This window comes from Rhinatrema bivittatum, chromosome 2, assembly GCF_901001135.1.
Source record: "Rhinatrema bivittatum chromosome 2, aRhiBiv1.1, whole genome shotgun sequence".
Classification (NCBI taxonomy): domain Eukaryota; kingdom Metazoa; phylum Chordata; class Amphibia; order Gymnophiona; family Rhinatrematidae; genus Rhinatrema; species Rhinatrema bivittatum.
Window position 1 is genome coordinate 242,876,842 of NC_042616.1, and position 20,964 is coordinate 242,897,805.

The following is a 20,964-nucleotide window of genomic DNA, read 5'->3' on the forward strand; positions in this document are numbered from 1 at the left end:
GATGGTTCGAGACTTTGCCCAGAAATTAGCGCAAAAGTACTTACGTGACCCGATGCGCCCTGAGGTCCCCTGCCTCATAACTTTACTTCTGCTTTGGATGGCGATTAAGTAAAAAAATAAAAATAACGAGCCATTTTGGAGGGGTCTAAAGAGTCTGGGGTAACTGGGGGTTATACAGGCTATCAAACCAGAGAGGTTTGGAGGACCCAGCTGGTAACTGGGCAATCTGGTGAGGAACTGGTAAAACACACAATGGCGTTTATGCTCATCCATTTTAAAATTTCCCCACTTATGCGGTAGAAGTGGTTTTTGCTTGCACAGGTCCATGTCCACTTAAACTTGGGCGCACTTGTGTTCGCGGTCAGTCTATTTTATAACATGCGCACAAATACATGTATATGTCATAAAATAGCTGTGTCCCTGGGCACAGGCTGATGAATGTGCACACATGTGCGCCCGCGTGCCAGTTTAAAAGTTACCGTCATATGGGTACATTTTAAAAAGAAACGCATGCAGCCATAAATGCTACCCGGCGCACACAAATGTACTCCCGATTTTATAACATGCGCCCGCTGCCGAGAGCATGTTATAAAATCCGGGGTCGGCGCACACAAGAGGGTGCACACTTGTGCACCTTGCGCGCGCCGAGCCCTAGGGGAGCCCTGATGGCTTTCCCCATTCCCTCCGAGGCCATTCCAAAATCAGAGCGGCCTCGGAGGGAACTTTCCTTCCGCTCCCCCCCACCTTCCCCTCCGTTCCCCGATCTAACCCACCCCCCAGCCCTACCTAAATCCCCTCCCCTACCTTTGTTTCAGAAGTTACGCCTACCGGCCGGCTGCCAGCACACCATCCCCCAGCACGGCCTCTGTGCCAGAGGCCTCAGTCCCGCCCCCGGACCACCCTCTTTTGTCGATTCCTGAACCAATTACCCCATAAAACTGTCATTTATTCCATCCAGGAACTTTCTCTCTCTAGCATGTCCTGATGTTTCACTTATCCAGTCAATATTGGGATTACTGAAATCTCCCATTATTACTGCACTACCAATTTGGTTAGCTTCCCTAATTTCTCTTAGCATTTCACTGTCCGTCTCACCATCTTGACCAGGTGGACTGTAGTATACTCGTATCACTATATTCTTGATTTCTGCTCATAAAGATGGCCCTTTTGTCGCGCACGTCGCCGAGCCTATGCAAAATAGGCTCGGCGCACGTAACCCCCCTGCGTGGTAAATCCAGCCGGATTTACCACGCAGGGCTTTTAAAATCTGCCCCTTACAGTACAAGTAAAGCTTCTTGTGCCTGGCAAAGGAGCCAGTTCTACCATTAACCTTCTTCCACAAATAAAAATCAATTCTTAATATCCCCACAAATTAAAATTAGCCATACCCCCTATATTCCCAGCTGGCCAGTGATTCCTGACTGCTGGTGCTAACATATTTTAGTTGAATACATATTACATCAAAGGATTTTTAAAAAACCAGGTCCTTCTGACTTAAGCGCATTGAGGTTTCCATAATGTTACTGGGGATTAGGGGGATGACAGCTCTCTTCAGTGCATCAAAACCTCCAGCACTAGAAGGAGAAAGACTGAGACCTTGAGATCAGAAACTTTCACTTATTGATTCAGCTCTGCTGCCAGTGAGGCTCATTTTACCACAGGCATCCTTAAGCCCTTTATGGCATCCCATTAATGAAGTTATGACATCCTGTTAGTGAAGCTATAAATGTTTCCTTACATTCTGATCAACTTTGAATTTGCATCCTGAAAAAGCTTTTTTTCTTTTTTTCCAGCAAGAGCAGCAGCACTAAAAGAATCTAGAGGGAGTTCTAGTTTATACTGAGTCTGGAAGGGAGGAATAGAGGGGTGGGGATTCTATTAGAAAAATTAGACTTTTTGACAATTTAATCAGAAACTGACTCGAGAGTGAAATGTCAAAGAAATTATGATGCCATGATTACATATAGCCTGTGCTGAATAGATACAATCTCGTGCATCTGTGAGTTGCGACTTTTGATTCCTCAGTGAAGCTAATTTCTGAAAATACACACTAAAAGAAATGAATTATACATGCCACAACATTTATGGAGATCAGAATAAAGTTTTTTTTAAAAATAATCTTTCAAATTTATGACCACAGATGAGAATTTACAGCAGGAAGGCAGTTTATTGACTATATGGTACAATGTGGTGTGTGAATATGGTGTCGCTATAGAGAATTGTGCAGTATACGTGATTTCTGTTATTGTGCTACTTGATTTGCTGTATTTTCTTTCTTTTTTACTAGGAATACAAGGAGTCGTAGAAGCATATCAAAGCTGTCTTCCTAAGATACAACTCTATGGCCCAACAAACATTGCTCCAATAATTCAAAAGGTGGCTAAGTCAGCCTCAGAGGAGACTCACACTAAGGAGGCAACGGTAAAGACAATGGCAGCTCACAAACAATCCTTGATCTGATTTGTTTTCCTTAGTCTGGAAGTGTATTTGCATGTGATCAGTGTGATTAGTGTTTCACGCATGGCTTTTTTTTTTTTTTCTTTTTTTTAATCTTTACGGAATTCACAAAATCAATACGTGGCTTTTTGATGGTTAGAAAACAAAACTGAATGTCTTAGCGCTTATATTCTAATCTTCTAGTTCAGTATTCAAAAGCCCGGTGAATGCAAAGTTATCTGGATAAAATTATTCTGGTAACTTTTTCCGCTCACCAAGCTTTTGAATATTGACCTGGGGTGAGTGGCGCTGGATTCCCCCCATCCCGTGTTAAGATTAAGGGGGATCAAATCCACAGCCCCAGGTGTGCAAGGCCAGGGAATTCTGCAGTGGAACCATGGGGACTTTGGATCATCAAGAATTATGTAGGAATTATCAATCAAAGTATAGTTATTGGGGATGTGCAGCAGGGACGGATTCGTCCCATTCAGTATTCAGATTCGTCAGGACCCAAATCCGGGGTCGGGGACTCCTGACCTGCCCAAGACTTGCCAAAAGTCCCTAGTGGTCCAGCGGGGGTCCTGGAGCGATCTCCTACAATCGGGCTGTCTGCTGCCAGTATTCAAAATGGCGCCAATAGCCTTTGCCCTTACTATGTCACAGGGGCTATCGGCGCCATTTTGAATACCGGCAGCTGACAGCCCGAGTGCAGGAGATCGCTTCAGGATCCCGGCTGGACCACCAGGGACTTTTGGCAAGTCTTGGGGGGGTCAGGAGGGTAGGGGTTTATTCGTTAGTGATACATTGTATTTGTGGGGGTTCGCCATACGTTTCTTGACCCCCACGAATACAACGAATATGGCATATATGTTGTGGATTGCCAATACGTTGCAAACGAATGCACACCCCTAATAGTTATGGAGACCTGCCTCCACACTCAAAGGGGCATGGGATAAACACTGTGGATCCCTAAAAGGCTAGAGGATGGGAATAAATAAAAAAGCTAAATCTAAGAGAAACATCGGGGTAACCTGCACAGAGCAGCAGTTACTACCTTGGGAAGCTTGCTGGGCAGACTAGATGGACCATTTTGGTCTTTTTCTGCCATCATTACTATGTTACTATTTTCAGCCTAGGTTGAGTGACCCTGTCCTTTTTTGTGATGTCACCAACATTTTGTTGGTGTCCCCTCACAAAGATACCAGATATTAAAAGAAAAACCTAGGTCCTGTTCGGGCCACTAGATCTATGCTAAAACTGATCATCCAGAGGCTCCCTATAGAGCCAGCATTATTTATTTATTTGGACATTTTATATACCATTGTTCCATTTATAGATCACAACAGTTTACAAAGTGACATTCATACTTATAACACAATTAACAGACAAATATGGATTGGTTACAGAGATGGTATGCAAAGGCATGCATTTATCTATCAAATCTGTCAAATCCAATTTTCTAGTACATATTAACATTGATCTAATACATAAGGCAGAGAGTTTGGATAATGAAAATACAAAGTGATGGTTTTCACGACTTGGGCCTGGATTTATCAAAATGCACTAAATATCACATGCGAAAGGAAAAGGGGTGTGTTTTATGGTAATAGGCTGTTTATCGCAAAGTCTGCTATCTTAGCGCTTTGCCATAGGTATTACCACAGACTGCGATAAATCTTTTGCACTAAGCAACCAAATTGTTGTAATTCCTAGGGGGGGGGGGGGGGGGGAGAGAGAGAGAGAGAGAGAAAATAGCTATAAGGGCCTCATAGTAGTTAGGTATTTATACCTCTATATGCGTCCCACCTAGTTACTCGAAGTGAGGTTTAGGTAGGAGTGTAGGGGTTAGGGGTCATTTTAACATTCAAAGTGAGACGTACGAACAGAACAGTGCTCTCTTGTAAAGATTTGCTGACCTTCGGAGTGAGGAAACGCAAGCAAAGATGAGATTTGTGCAATGTTCTCTCAACCTAGCTTGATGGACTCTCTACCAGGGTAACATCAAGCTAGGTTGAGCGAACATTGCACAAATCTCATCTTTGGTTGAGTTTCTCACTCTGAAGGTCAGCAAATCTTCACAAGAGGAGAGTACTGTTCTGTTTGTACATCTCACTTTAAATGTCAAAGTGGCCCCTAACCCCTACATTCCTACCTAAACCTCACCTAGAAGTAACTAGGTGGGCCTCATATAGAGGTATAAATACCTAACTACTATGAGGGCCTCATAGCTAGTCAGTCTCTCTCTCTCTCTTTCTCTCCCTCCCTCCCTCCCTGATAGCTAGGCTGGCTCTCCAGCAGCTTAAAATACTAAAAATAGTATTTGCGAAAACATCACAAAGCATGATAAAGCCATATCACACAGCTTAACGCAAATGAAAAAGGTGTAGTTAAAGCCATGCAATATGGCTTCACAAATTACAAAGCCAGCCCCAAACTCCTCCCCTTTTCCTAATTTGCAATACACTATGCGTTATGGCATTTTCACATGCGTTAAAGGCGTTTTTCGCATGCGAAAATGCCTTAACGCATGCGAAAACGCCATATAGCACTTTGATAAATAACCCCCTTAGTGAGTTGTTTTGAAGACCTTGCATTCTATCATTTGATTTATTCTTCAAGGTTCAATTAATATCTTTTGTCCTTGTTTTTGTGGTTCTGTATATTCTGATGTCTCTAAGTTAATAGAAACATAGAAACCTAAAAAGTGACGTCAGTAAAGGACCCTAAGGCCCATCCAGTCTGCCCAGCAAGCTCCCATAGTTTTCAGTTTCCCATACTTATCAGTTACTCAAACTGCCAAGGCCAGGGCTCTTGTTGGTTACTGTTTGAGTCCAATTTCGTTCCCCCTCCGCCATTGAATCAGAGAGCAATGTGCAATGTTGGAGTTGCATCAGAATTGTAGAATCAGGCTTTTGGTTAAGGGTAACCGCTGCATCAAGCACATTACCCCCATGCTCTTGTTGGTTACTGTTTAGGTTCAATTTCTTCCCCGCCCCCCCCCCCCACCCCCACCACCTGCAGTTAAAGCAGAGAGCAATATTGGAGTTGCATGAGAATTGTAGTATCAGGCTTTTTGGTTAAAGGTAGTAACCGCCACATCAAGCAAGTTGCCCCCACGCTTAAGTGTTTTCCCACACTATACAGTTCAATGTCTTTGTTGGTTGTTGTCTGAATCCAATTCCTCTTTTCCCCCTGCCGTTGAAGCAGCAAGCAATGATGGAGCTGCATCACATTTTGAAGGCTATTTGTTAAGGGTAGTATCCACCACACCAGCCAGTTACCCCCACGTGACGGTTTATTTATTAAGGGTAGTATCTGCCATACCAGCAAGATTCCCCCATGCCTTACTTCATTCCACTCCCCCTTGCCTTTAGGCATTTGCAATGTTTATCCATGCTTTTTTGAAATCTTGCACTGTTTTTGTCTTCACCACCTACTCCAGCAGGGCATTCCAGATGTCCACCATCCTCTCCATGAAGAAATATTTCCTGACATTGCTTCTGAGTCATCCTCCCCTAAGTTTCATTTCATGACCCCTAGTTCTAGTGGATTTTTCCAGTGGAAAAGGTCTGTTGATCATGTATCATTAAAACCTTTCACGTATCTGAAGGTCTGTATCATATCTCCTCTACTCCTCCTCTCCTCCAGGGTATACATATTTAAGTCCTTCAACCTCTCCTCATAAATCATTTGATGAAGATCTCCCACCATTTTGGTTGCCCTTCTCTGGACCACCTCCAACCTATCTCTGTCCCTTTTGAGATACGGTCTCCAGAACTGAACACAGTACTCCAGGTGAGGCTTCACCAAGGACCTGTACAAGGGGATTATCACTTCCTGTTTCTTATTAGATAATCCTCTCTCTATACAGCCCAGCATTCTTCTAGCTTTAGCTATCGCCTTGTCATATTGCTTCTTTAGATCGCTTGATACTATCAACCCAAGGTCTCTCTCCTGTTCCGTGTACAGCAGCACTTCACCACCTATCGCATACAGTTCCTTCAGATTACCACATCCCAGTTGCATGACTCTGCACTTCTTGGCATTAAATCCCAGTTGCCATATCTTCGACCACTCTTCAAGCTTCCTTAAATCACGTCTCATTCTCTCCACTCCTTCCGGCGTGTAAACTCTGTTGCAGATCTTAGTATCATCTGCAAATAGACAAACTTTACCTTCTATCCCTTCCCCAATGTTGCTCTCAGAGATGTTGAATAGAACCGGTCCCAACATCAGTCCCTGCAGCACTCCACTTAACACCATTCTCTCTTCAGAGTAGGTTCCATTTACCATCCCAATCTGTTTTCTATCCATTAACCAGTTTTTAATCCACGCCACCACCTTGACACTCACTCCCAAGCTTCTCATTTTGTTCACATGTCTTCTATGCGGGACCGTATCAAAGGCTTTACTAAAATCCAAGTAAATCATATTGAGTGCTCTTCCCTGATCCAATTCTCTAGTCACCCAATCAAAGAAATCAATCAGAGTCATCTGATAAGACCTTCCCCTGGTGAATCCTTGCTGATGCAGATCGAGCAAGCCATCATATTGTATGTAGTTCTCTATTATTTCTTTCAGCAGAGTCTCCATTAATTTTCTCACCACTGAGGTGAGGCTGACAGGCCTTTAATTTCCAGCCTCCTCTTGGCTCCCACTCTTGTGAAGCGGGACCACTCTACTCTTCTCCAGTCACTCGAAATCACTCCCGTTTCTAGGGATCTATTGAACAGATCACTCAGCGCCCCCCCCCCCCCCCCAGCACATCTCTGAGCTCCCTAAGTATCCTCAGATGAATCTCATCAGGCCCCATGTCTTTATCCACTTTCAGTTTTCTTAGTTCTTCCCATACATTCTCTTCTGTAAACATTTCTGAACAATCTAAAACCACAAAGAGCAGTACTGCGAACCTGTTAGTTCAATCACGTAAAGATACAAAAGGTATCGCCACAAAAATTATTAATAAATAAAGGCTTTCACCTTCAATGTATAGAAATGTATTGTAGAAAATATTTTATAAAACAACGGGATCGCATCAGCAAGCCTCTTGACAACGTGCTCGGTGCAACCAAGCCGTCCGGTCTTATCTATCACTTGCGATCCGTTGTTTTGTTAGCTTTTTAGTGTCCACCATCCGGCGGTTTCGACCAAACATGTAAGTTGACTATTTGCTCTTATAGTCCTCTATACCACGTTCTTTCATTGATTTTGTTGTAAATCTTTTTGATATTTTTGTGAATCTATAATTTAAACTAATCTATATCTATAAACTAATAATATATCTATAAACTAATAATATATCTAAATTATAGATTCACAAAAATCTGATATTTTTGTGAATCTATAATTTAAACTCTCTAGCCTGGCGTTCTGTAAGTGAACACTGAAGGAGACTCGGTTCCCGATGAATCTACAATATATTGATGACTCCTGATGAAGCAGCGATACGTCTGCGAAACACGGCCGCTGTCGGGTCACAAGTTTAAATTATAGATTCACAAAAATATCAAAAAGATTTATAACAAAATCAATGAAAGAACGTGGTATAGAGGACTATAAGAGCAAATAGTCAACTTACATGTTTGGTCGAAACCGCCGGATGGTGGACACTAAAAAGCTAACAAAACAACGGATCGCAAGTGATAGATAAGACCGGACGGCTTGGTTGCACTGAGCACGTCGTCAAGAGGCTTGCTGATGCGATCCCATTGTTTTATAAAATATTTTCTACAATACATTTCTATACATTGAAGGTGAAAGCCTTTATTTATTAATAATTTTTGTGGCGATACCTTTTGTATCTTTACAACATTCCTGAACAGCCATGTTTTTAATTCATTTTTTAATCTCTTTCTTTCTGGTAAAATACGCAACAACTCAGGCAGAGAATTCCAGAACTTTGGACCCACTATGGAAAACACTCGATCTCTTATTTGCATCAGATATGTGCACCATTTTGTGGGAAAAGACAATAATTCTTTATTTTGAGATCTTAGTGTTCACTGAGGATTTTAAGGTTGTAGTGTTACTCCTAATAAGCCAGTGTTCTTGTCGTGAATGATTTTGAATATTATCATTAATACTTTATAGTAGATTCTGGATTGTACTGGCAGCCAATGCAGTGATATCAGTGCTGAAGTAATGTGATCATATTTTCTAGATCCTAGTAATAGTCTTGCTACAGCATTTTGCAATAGTGGTAGTGATTTTAAGTGACTTGCTGGAAGACCTAGTAGTAGGGAGTTGTATAGTCAAGATTTGAGAAGATTAGAGTTTGCAGTACAGTATGGAAGTCTGCAAGATACATTAATGGGTTTAACCGATATAGAATACTCAACTTGCCGTAACCTGTCTTGATTAATTTACTGATGTGCATTTTCATTGTGAGGTTCTCATCTAGCTATATACCGACATCCCGAACTTGATTTGAGGGATTAATTCGAAAACTACCCAGGTCTAGGAGAGGTGGTTTAACTGTCGATGAGTTTCTACTCAGCCAGATGATTTCTGTCTTTTTAGGGTTTAATGTCAGTTTAATTTGCGATAGTTCTTGTTGTATTGCTTTCATATATGTAGAGAGTATTGAAGCTGTATTTTCAAAAGATCTAGAGAATGGTATGTAAAATTGTAAGTCGTCAGCATATAAGAAGAAAATTATTCCTAGATTTGTTAGTAATTTACACAGTGGGAACATGTAGATGTTGAATAGTGTTGCTGAAAGGACTGAGCCTTGAGGAACACCTGTTTCACACTGGAAGGTGTCAGATGTGTGGTTGCCCAGTTTTACTTGGAATGTTCTGTTAAATAGGAATGAAGTGAACTGTCTGTGAACCATGCCGTCAATCCCTATGTTTCTCATCTGATGACATAACAGGTTATGGTCTATAGTGTCAAAGGTGGCTATTAAGTCAATTAGCACAAGGCAATACGATTCATCTGTTTCAAGCCCTCTTAAAACCGAGTCTGTTAATGAGAGTAGTAATGCCTCAGTTGAGTGATGTTTCCTAAATTCAAATTGGTTTGGGTAGAGAATATTTTGATCATCCAGGTGATTTGCAAACTGTGATAACACTGCTTTCTCAAGAACTTTTGCTAGAAACAGCAAGTTGGATATTGGACGATAGTTGTCCCAATCGTTGTCAGTTCTATCAGACTTATTTTTTAGCATCGGTTTTATTACCACTTGTTTTAATTCATGTGGTATAATTCCTTCTGATAGTGAATGATTAAGGTAGTGATTGATGGAGTGATAACATGGTGTATTTGTTTCAAGGAACTAGCTGGTATTGGGTCACACGGATGAGTAGCAGGTTTAATTTTGGCAATGATTTGACTGATGTACAGTTTTGATACTCTGTCGAAATTGGCCCATTTAACTATGTCATTTGAATCTTCGGGTGTTTTTGTTGGAGAACTGACAGTGAATTGTTTTTCAACTTATTGATTTTGTCTAAGAGTACGGTGGCATATTCATTACAAGAGGTTTTTGTGAAGTTGTAGTTTCTTGAGATGGAAGATGACGGGTCTTTAATTAAAGTTTTTACAGTCTCGAAGAGCAGTTTTGAATTTAATATAATTCCTTGAATTTGTTTAGCATAATATTCTTTTTTTTTTTACTTTATTGGTTAGTGTACGGTATTTTGTAAGGAAAGATTTATATTTTCCTAGGGATTCAGCAGATGGGAATTTCTCTAATTTTCTTAGGTTCTGTTTAGTGCTTCGTAATTCATCATTGTACCAGGGCTTTTTGTGTTTGGAGTTATTCCTTTCTTTGTTAATAGTTTTCATCTGGACTAGACTAAGGTTTTCAGCTATGTCATTGACTAACTTGTCCCAAGAATCAAATGCCAATGTAGCATTGGTTTGATTTAGTTCATGGATATTTTTTCTATTGCTTCTGCAAGTACTTCTGTCTCTATCTTTTTCCTGAAGTTAAAAGTAAGCTTATTATCTATGTTATTGTGGATTTGTTTGGTGAATGCTATGTCCACTTTTATTAATTGGTAATCAGACAGGGCAATATTGTGTGTAAAGTGTTTTAATTGCAAATATTAAGTCTAGAGTATGGCCTGCTTTATGAGTGGCTCTAGAGACAACTTGTGACCATCCCAGGGCTTCCATTGCTTCTAAAAACCATTTCACAAGCTGAAGTTTCTCAGTGTTTTGTCTACCTGGAGGTTAGTCTCCAACAATTAATGTAGATTCTGGTGTTGGAAATACTTTAGTGAATAATTCAATAAGTGGTGAGCAGTCTTTTTGGAGTAAACCTGGTGGACAGTAGACCAGTCCTATATTTAGTTGACATGATTTTAAAATTGCCACTTCATAGGATGGGTTAATCTCAGCTTTGCAAGGTAATAGTTTAAGTTCTTTTCTACAGATTATTAATAATCCCCCACCTTTTCGTGTAGGTCTAGCCAGGGTGGAAAATTTGGTTTAGGAGTACATTAACTTTATCAGTCAGCTAGGTTTCAGAGATGGAAAAAATAGCGGGCTGTAGATCTTCTAACAGGTCATTAATCAATGGGATTTTTTTTTACATAGACTGAACATTTAATAGTAGTAGTGTTAGTGTTAGATGGGAAGAGAAAGTCGTAGAGTTAATACTTGTCGTTGGGCAGGTTTGGGATCTTTCTTTTCTTCTCACTTGAGACACTTGTTAGATCTCCATTCAGGCCCCGTCCTAGTATAGGCTCAATGAAGCATATCTGGGCCATGATTGTAGTATTCAATCCAGCGAACAATAAAAAATGCACTTTGGGCCTACACAAAGGGGCGCACAAAGGAGCAAGCTCCTTTGTCGTGCTCCTTCATGCACACTCCAAGAGCGCACACTTCATTGTGCAAGCGCCTTCGGCGTTGCCTTCGTTGAGTGTTGGTACGGGTGGGTGGGTGGGCGGCGCAGTCGCCTCAATGCCAGCAACTATATTCTCACTTCCTCCTTCCAGGGGGAGGGGCGCTCTCAGCGCATCCGCAGCACTGCCCCAGAAGCCAGTTGCCAGTGTGTTCAGTTGGGCCAGGTAGACCTTGCTTCCCACCACATTAGGTGTTTCCTAAATTGAGGGCTGGATATAAGGACCTCCAGCCTGACACACCTTTGCTAGACTTACAGTCTTTGTGGAGTTCGCTCTGAGAAACCACGGTTCAGCCTATTCCTGCATTGTTCCTGGATCCTGCTCTATTTCTAGTTCCTGTATCCTGCCTGGTTCTTGCTTCCTGTTTAGCAAGTCCTGGTGGCCACCTGCACCCAAGGACCCAACCTGTGGGCAACAGCAGCTGCTTCAGGTAGAAGATTATCTGCTCCAGGGTGTCTGGCCTCTCTAAGGTACACCTTTGCCCAAACACAATACCTCTTCCCTGCCCTCAGCAGAGCGAGCTGTGTCAGCAGGTAACAAAAACTAGCAGGCCAAGCAACAACTGATCATCTCGCACCTCCCACCTCTAACCTAAAAGAACTATAGTGGTCCAAGCAGCAGCCTTCCTCCTACCTTCCCTTCCATTGCCACTCCTACCCAGGGCCTGTGCAAGGGTATTAGGCACCCCAGGTGAACTTTCCACCTTGCACCATCCCCCCCATCCCCCCCCCCCCCCCCCCCCAGTCCAGGTCCCGGCCCCCTCCCTGGCCTCATTCACTCAGACAGGCCCCCTCTCTTACACACACTTAGGTTCCTTTTCTCATTCACCCAGCACATTACACAGGCTCCCTCCCTCTCTCTCACTACACCATTGCGCTCTCGTACACACACCATCCTTTTCACTCACGCACAAAAACAGAGGTGCCATTCCTGGTCTGCCGAGACTCTGCTTCCCTTGGCTGCGAGCAGGATGGGCACTACTCATGGCCCGCCGAGTGTCTGCATTTCTCGGCCGCGAGCAGAGTGGGTGCTGCTTGTGGCCCGCCGAGTCTGTGGTCCTCTCGGCCATGATTGGGATGGGTTCCACTTGCAGCTCCATATGGCTGCTCTTTGCCATCCCCTAATGACTGGCGCCCTAGGTGACTGCCTAGTTTGCCTATTGGGACATGACGGTCCTGCTCCTATCCCAAGATTAAAAAACAAACTGTAGTTGGCCAAGCAGTTCTGATGTTCCCCATCCCGTCTTTAAAAAAAAAAAAAAAAGTGATTTGCCAAATGCTCACCCCACACCCCCAAAAGTGTCCAGGAAACCCAGCCAGAGGAGGAAAGGCTCTTACTTCTTCCTGCTGCACTGAATATATAATTTTTGTAATATAATTTATTATTTAATATACTGCTAATCGAAACATAGACTTCAAAACAGTGTATTCGGCGCCCATAGAGCTGACAGGTCCTGGTACTTAATATTCATTTATTCACTGTACTCCAAGATATATAGACCAATCCCCATTCAGAACTCAATTCGGAATGGAGATTGGTCCCTCCCATTGGGCTTCCTGGATACTTTTAGGGATTGGGGGGGGGGGGCGGGTTGGAGGGTGAACATTTGCTTCATCAAGATATTTAAAGTAGGGGATGGGGGGATATGTGCCATTCAGCCCACTCATTTTTTTTGTTGTTGTTTTTTTATTGTGGGGAGGCAAAAGGGGAGAGAAATCAGTCCCTGCTCAGTCCACTACAGAGTTTTGTTTTTTTTTTATCTTGCTCTACTTGTTTTTTTCTTTACTTATCCTGGTAACTTTAGGACCTTTGTTTGGTCGTCCAAAGTTAACCAGGTAAGTCTGTCAGGGTAGTGCAAAATATTACGCTGCCTAGACAAGGTGAAACCAAGCTCCAAGAACGCCCTCCAGTGCCACCACTTTATGCCCAGCTAAATTTTGCGCAGATAGCAAGATTTCCAGACAAAATGTAGCCAGAGAGAGACGGGAAATTTTCAAATCTCAGATTTTGACCTAGTAACTCCAAAAGTTGACCAGAAAAACATTTTGAATATTGACCTCCTTATCGGTTCCTGGCGTGTGCACATGGACGCAACGATTTTATAACATATGCGCGTTATAAAATCTGATACCCGTGCTCACATGCGCGCAACGGAGGGAATTTTTGTGGACATGCATGACGACGGGACAGTGCCTACCCCAGTTCCCTCCCAGTCCACTCCAATAAAGGAGCGTCCCTAACCCCCTAACTACCCTTCCTCCCTTTTCCTCTCTCCGCCCAGGCCCCTAATCCCCATGGAACTATTCTCATTTTTTTTTTAACTTACTTCCTCTCTGAAGCTGAGCGTTTCACCGGGACAGCCCCCAGCCCGCCAGGAGATACGCGCATAGCCGGGCCACTCTGAAAATGCACTCAGCGCACATGCGGCCCGGCCACACGCATATCTCCCGGGATTGGAGCACGCCGGCTTTTAAAAATCAGCCCCTATGCTTTTATTATCTGCTATCACTAGCTACGAGTATTTGTTCTGAGGCAAGCCACTGTGCTTCAGTTTAATCATCCTTGAATGATCATACCAAGCTGATTTACAAGCACAATAAAATGTTTATGGCTTTTGTTTAAGTATGGGGTATATTCATCATGCTGAAGCTAAGTTACACTAAACTTCTTCCTTTCTTTTTATGTGCATAGAAAAACAAAAATTAACAAAAATAAGTTTGCAGCTATATATTGGAGCTGGGCAGAAATTAATACTATATGCGTCACCATACGTTAGGAAGTGTGACACGGCCCTTCAGTATGAGGATCTTTTAATTTAATATTGTCATGAACAATGCCTTGTAATAGATAGAAAATATCAGCAAGGAGGTTTAGAAACATAGAAACATAGAAATGATGGCGGAAGAAGACCAAACGGCCCATCCAGTCTGCCCACAAGCTTCACACATTTTTTCTCATAATTATCTGTTTCTCTTAGCTCTTTGGTTCTATTTCCCTTTCACCCCCACCATTAATGCAGAGAGCAGTGATGGAGCTGCATCCGAGTGAAATATCAAGCTTGATTAGTTAGGGGTAGTAGGGGTAGTAACCGCCGCAATAAGCAAGCTACACCCATGCTTATTTGTTTTACCCAGACTATGTTATTCAGCCCTTATTGGTTGTTTTTCTTCTCCCCTGCCGTTGAAGCAGGGAGCTATGCTATGTGTGGTTTTGTTAATTTACCCTCTCAGTGATGACTTTTTGTGACTGGCAAATTTTGAAAATTTACTCCCATGCTTTGTTGCATGATTCTCAAGTTCATTATCTATATCTTCTAACTGAGATTTTATGTTCCTTCATTCTTACTTCTAAAGCACTGTTAGCTTCCCCCGCATATGCAATTACACAGCACCATTTTATCATATAGATCATATTATCTGTTATATGTTGTTTTCTTTTTAATATCACAGCACTTATGGGTATAATTCATGGAAAAAACATTAATGGGGGACCTTTATTTTCTTTTGAATGGTTTCCTTGAATTTATTAGGTGCCTTTGTGTACAGACTTTGAACATTTGCTATGCCATATCATTCCCACACTGCGGCTGATTCACTAATGGGTATAGTAAACATTTACATATCACACATCAGGGCCGAGGCAAACCTTCTGCCTTGTGCCCCTCCCCCGCCCCGCTTTTGACCCTGACCTCATTCACTCCTACACACACACTTAGGTTCCTTGTCTCATTCACACATGCACCCTTACACAGGCTCCATCTCTCTCACTAACATCATTGCTCTTTCATACATACACAATCCCTCTCACTCACACACACACACACACACACACACAGACACTCATACACACACACACACAAAACAGAGGCACTGCTCTAATTCTCTCTCCCATGAGTGGAATGAATCTCTTCGCTTCCCCACATGGTTGCTCTTTGCCGCCTCCTAGTGGCTGGCATCCTAAGCAACCACCTAATTCACCTATTGGGACACTACAGCCCTGCACAGCATTTTTTAAGGCCATGATATACAAACAAGCACCTGTGGTAACAGGGATTGGGTCCCTATTCATGCAGGAATGTCCAATCCCTTGCTGTGACCAAGCCGAACAGAAACTGTCTCCCTCAAACCCCCCCCCCCCCCCCCCCCCCGATCAGTTCCCCAACTCATCCCAAGCTCCTTCCCCAAGACAATCCCTCGCCTCCCCTCTTACTTCTAATTATATTCTCTCTCTCTTCCAGAGCACAGTGCCACCTACTGGCATCATTTGCAATTCATTGCTTGAACAGAGAGGAGATAAACACATATCACCCAGATAATGATATAACATCTCACCACTAGAATAAAAAAATGGGATATCTTAAAAGAAAAAGAAAAACAAGTGGCAAGTATAAAAACTGGCCACCTTTATTTTATTTTGTTTCATTTTTTTGCCTTTTCTATATCTCTCCAAACAGCAATACTTCATCTTACTGATTCTGACAGATGGTGTGATCACTGATATGGCTGATACCAGGGAAGCCATTGTTCATGCCTCACATCTCCCAATGTCAGTCATTATTGTAGGCGTTGGCAATGCAGACTTCAGCGATATGCAGATGCTGGATGGGGATGATGGCATCCTGAGGTCCCCCAAGGGCGAACCAGTTCTCCGAGACATCGTTCAGTTTGTACCGTTTAGGAACTTCAAACACGTAAGTTCCATTTTCCCTCAGTCCTTTTGTTTTAAGGAGACAGAGTGTAATGTTTGTTGTTGATGCAGCAAAGAAAAGGTCTCACTCACTTGAATACTGTCTTTTTTTTTAAAAAAAAAAAGCAAAAAAAACAAAATGATTTCACCTACTGACTGAATAAACCCTCGGCTCAGAAAAAGAGACTTACTTACGATGCTGACTACAGCCTAAAGACTTTGGAGAGTAGTCACTTATTATGGGGGGGTCCTCCTCACCCACATGATCTTCTCCTTGCCAATCCCCTCCCACATAAAATTCCTTCTTTCTGTCTCTGCCCCAAGCCCTGCTTCCTGCGTGATCCTCTCCCCCAACCCCCATGATTCTGTCTCTCTCTCTCTCTCCCATGTATAGTCCTCCCTTTTTGCCTCCACCCACCACCCCACGGCAATCTTCTTTCCCCCGCTCTCTGACCAGCAGAAGAATGACACCTTATGCCACAGCTGCCTTCTCTGCCAGCAGGGTCCCATCTGGTGATCTGAGTGTGTGCTTCCATCAAGTCCCTATGAGATTCCGGGTAGTGTATCTTCAAACCACAGACTGAACCTAGCTGGCAAAAGATTCAGACATGGCATGAAGCAGAGGGCAGGAGAAGGTGACATGGGTTGTGGAGGAGTGGGGGATCAAGAAGAGGTAGCATAAGGTTGAACCAGGGACGTGGGAGGTGTTGGGCAATATCTCCCAATGCCTACCTATCATGCCAGGCCTGCATCGCTCACACAAAAGCTGATTTATAAGTAACACCACTGACATATGCAGTGATGACTTGGTTTTCCAAATTACATTTGCATATCCTTGAAGATTTATCAGTAGCTTGATGCTGGAGACAATTCAGCAGCTCTTATTGGAAATCTATTAATTATGTTGTAGACTCAAATATATTAAATGCATTCTCAGGAGGTTAAAAGTTGGAATGAAACAAAGAGGGGGAAAAAGCAGGATATTTCAGAAAAATACTGGGGACTCAACAGTATACAAGTGCAGGATTTTATTAAGCTGATTCCAAAAGCGAGAGTTACATTTGGAAATTAAATTAATATCATGGATGAAAATATGTAATAGTAAGAAAATCGATGGTTAGAGTCACAGAGGAGATGAAGGATGGCTAGAAGAAGGAAAGTGGAAAGGAATTTAATGGACAGAGTCTATAGAATGGATAAATAAAGCTGCCCTAAAGTTCCATCCATTGAGAAGCAGGAGATTGTTGCATGTCCAAAGTTGCCAGCCGAGGCAGTTGGGAGACTAGCTGATGTGCCCAAGTTAGTTGTGGCGTCAGTACAGGCCTTCCCACTTCTTCTCCAGTAAAACTCCAAAGGCAGTCACAGTTAGCATAACAGGTGAAAGGATGATTCAAAACTGGGCCTTCATAGCAATCTGATCAGCAGTAGATGTAGAGAGGAGGGAGGTCTTGAGGAGAGGCAGGATGCCTATCAGCAGCCATGGTGTGCTGCCAACGCTTATGAAGAGATTCCCCATCAGCACTGTGCTATGCAGTAAGAGTCTTCTCTGTTCATCAAATAATATAACAAGGACATCCCTCCAGCAAATCACTGAGTACCCTAAAATAACGTTTACATTTCAGATTCACGTGCACTTAAAAATTAAAACATAACTTCATACAGGATGCAGAATTACAAAGCATAATACCTCTAGCTATGCTTTTAGGTCAGTCCAGTTACAAAGGTGTGCCAGAAGAGAGAATGTCTCAGTGGCTGGGGGCTGAAGCCTTGAAGACTACCTCCTTTGTGTGTATTCTAATATGCTATTGAATATTTACAAAAAAAAAACAAAAAACCCAGCTTTACGATGTATCTGGCTACCACTTCCTTGCGCACATACATACACATGGGTTAGTGAGACTCAATTCAAAAAGCCCAGAAGAACAGGGCACTTCGGTTTCTGTCTTGGATTTAATCTGATCTTCCAGGACACCACTTACATCTTACAAACTGTTGGGTGTTTCATGTTTAAAAGTCACATTTTTACCATTTTCTTAACATAAGAACATAAGAAATTGCCATGCTGGGTCAGACCAAGGGTCCATCAAGCCCAGCTTCCTGTTTCCAACAGAGGCCAATCCAGGCCATAAGAACCTGGCAAGTACCCAAACACCAAGAAGATCCCATGCTAATGATGCAATTAATAGCAGTGGCTATTCCCTAAGTAAACTTGATTAATAGCCGTTAATGGACTTCTCCTCCAAGAACTTATCCAAACCTTTTTTGAACCCAGCTACACTAACTGCATTAACCACATCCTCTGGCAACAAATTCCAGAGCTTAATAGTACGTTGAGTGAAAAATAATTTTCTCTGATTAGTTTTAAATGTGCTACTTGCTAACTTCATGGAATACTCCCTAGTCGTCCTATTATTCAAAAGTGTAAATAACCGATTCACATCTACTCATTCAAGACCTCTCATGATCTTAAAGGCCTCTATCATATCCCCCTTCAGCCGTCTCTTTCCAAGCTGAACAGCCCTAACCTCTTCAGCCTTTCCTCATAGGGGAGCTGTTCCATCCCCTTTATCATTTTGGTTGCCCTTCTCTGTACCTTCTCCATTGCAACTATATCTTTTTTTAGATGCGGCGACCAGAATTGTACACAGTATTCAAGGTGCGGTCTCACCATGGAGCGATTCAGAGGCATTATGACATTTTCCATTTTATTAAACATTTCCTTCTTAATAATTCCTAACATTCTGTTTGCTTTTTTGACTGCTGCAGCACACTGAACTGACAATTTTAAAGTATTAACTACTATGATGCCTAGATCTTTTTCCTGGGTGGTAGCTCCTAATATGGAACCTAACATTGTGTAACTACAGCAAAGGTTATTTTTCCCTATATGCAACACCTTGCACTTGTCCACATTAAATTTCATCTGCCATTTGGATACCCAGTCTTCCAGTCTTGCAAGGTCCTCCTGTAATGTATCACAATCCGCTTGTGATTTAACTACTCTGAATAATTTTGTATCATCCGTAAATTTGATAACCTCACTCATCGTATTCCTTTCCAGATCATTTATATATATATATTGAAAAGCACCGGTCCAAGTACAGATCCCTGAAGCACTGCACTGTTTACTCTTTTCCACTGAGAAAATTGACCATTTAATCCTACTCTCTGTTTCCTGTCTTTTAACCAGTTTGTAATCCACGAAAGGACATCACCTCCTATCCCATGACTTTTTAGTTTTCTTAGAAGCCTCTGATGAGGGACTTTGTCAAACGCCTTCTGAAAATCCAAATTCACTACATCTACCGGTTCACCTTTATCCACATGTTTATTAACCCCTTCAAAAAAATGAAGCAGATTTGTTAGGCAAGACTTCCCTTGGGTAAATCCATGTTGACTGTGTTCCATTTAACCATGTCTTTCTATATGCTCACTATCAGTCCTTGTGAAGAACTTGCAAGCAATAACTACTTCTATATGTATATTCACCCCATAGTCCAGCAAAACTCACTGAACTTCTGCAGTTGTAGAACTGGAGCTGGGATGTGAGCAGGGTCACAAATAACTTTTCTGTCCCCGTTTTTCTTATTACTGTTAAATATTATTGACATTCATTAGTGAATTACAGTTTGCTAAATTTCAACTGAAATCCAGCTCCAGCTGTGGTGTTCAGTTCCAACTAAACAGGGTTATAATTTTGCATTTCAAGTAAAATGGTTGGTTTACCTGATGCTGAATTTAGATGTTTATAGCGTACAGCTGACTTACATCGCTTTACGACATCATGCAGCTGTGGCACATTATGCCTTAAAGTATGGCTGTTCTCTAATTGGATCCCTCGAGCCTTTGAAAAAGCAGTCAAAGGGAAGCAAAGAAAAGAGTAATTAAAAAGTTGTATTTTAACAATCCCCCCAACAATACCACCAGCCTGAACCTGTCAGATCTCAGCAGCTAAGCGAGGTCAGGAACTGGATGGCAGATCACCTGGGAAGACCAAGCGCTGTGGGCTAGAGAAGGCAATGGCAAACCACTGCAATATGCTGACAAGAATGTCACAGTCATGAGGTGAGCCATGCTAACTCAAATCTGGGTAAAAATAAACAAAAAACACAAGGAAGTCAATATGGACTATGTCTGAATATGGACTATGTCTGAATATGGACAATATCCAGCTAAATTTGGAGGTATATTCAATAATGCAGTTGCACCATTGAAAATAGTCAGCTAACTATAGCCGGCTAACATTAGAACAGCTCTAGGCCTGACCAGACTTAGCTGGCTAAGCCATCCAACTAACTCTGAATAGTTAACCTGCTAACTTACAGGGAGATTCATCAAGCCACGGTAGGGCTATAATGTGTGTTAAACAGCGTATATTGTGGCAATATTGCATGATATTCACAATTATTAGCATATTTCGGGCTACATTCCCCCCTCCCCCACATTCCAATGAGCTGCTTTGCATGGAATCCATATGCATGAATTGTGTCAGGGTGTCAGCCATGACTTCCCTCTGCCTTGATTGATGGTACCAACAATAAAACTTTAATAATAGCACTTCCTGAACGCACAGTGATGCTCCCCCAACCCAGGCAACATAGAATCAATAAAAAAGACAGGGTTTCCACCTTCCATCCCCAGTTCCATCAAAAATTAGCCAGGAGTTTTACCCTCCCATTCCGCTTCCTCCTCCCAACCCCCAAATAATAAAAATAAATGTGTTGGGTAAACTGGCACCTCCCTCTGGACCCCACAAGTTCATAACAAAAACATTGAGGTCTAGTAGGGACAACCCCCCCCCCCCCCCTGTCGACCTCCCTCCTGCCCTCCAATACCTAAATCCTTGAAAAGCTGCTAATGGAAGGACCTGGGGCACCCCCTAGCCCCAGGCTCGATCGGCACCATTATCCAAAATGGCACCGACCTGACCTCGCCCCAGTCACATGACTGGGGTGAGGTCCAGGCACCAGACCTTGGACCACATGGC

The 20,964-nt window shown here is 42.5% G+C and overlaps 1 protein-coding gene across 3 annotated transcripts in view; it reads left to right on the top strand.

Annotated features, from left to right (window-relative positions):
• Positions 1-20,964, top strand: part of CPNE4 (copine 4) — a 988,906-nt gene that overhangs the window by 945,693 nt on the left and 22,249 nt on the right. For all 3 annotated transcript variants that reach the window (XM_029589334.1, XM_029589333.1, XM_029589332.1), the window contains exons 15-16: positions 2,288-2,421; positions 15,745-15,981. In XM_029589334.1, the coding sequence (XP_029445194.1) occupies positions 2,288-2,421; positions 15,745-15,981 (371 nt within the window). The remainder of the gene's footprint in view (positions 1-2,287; positions 2,422-15,744; positions 15,982-20,964) is intronic.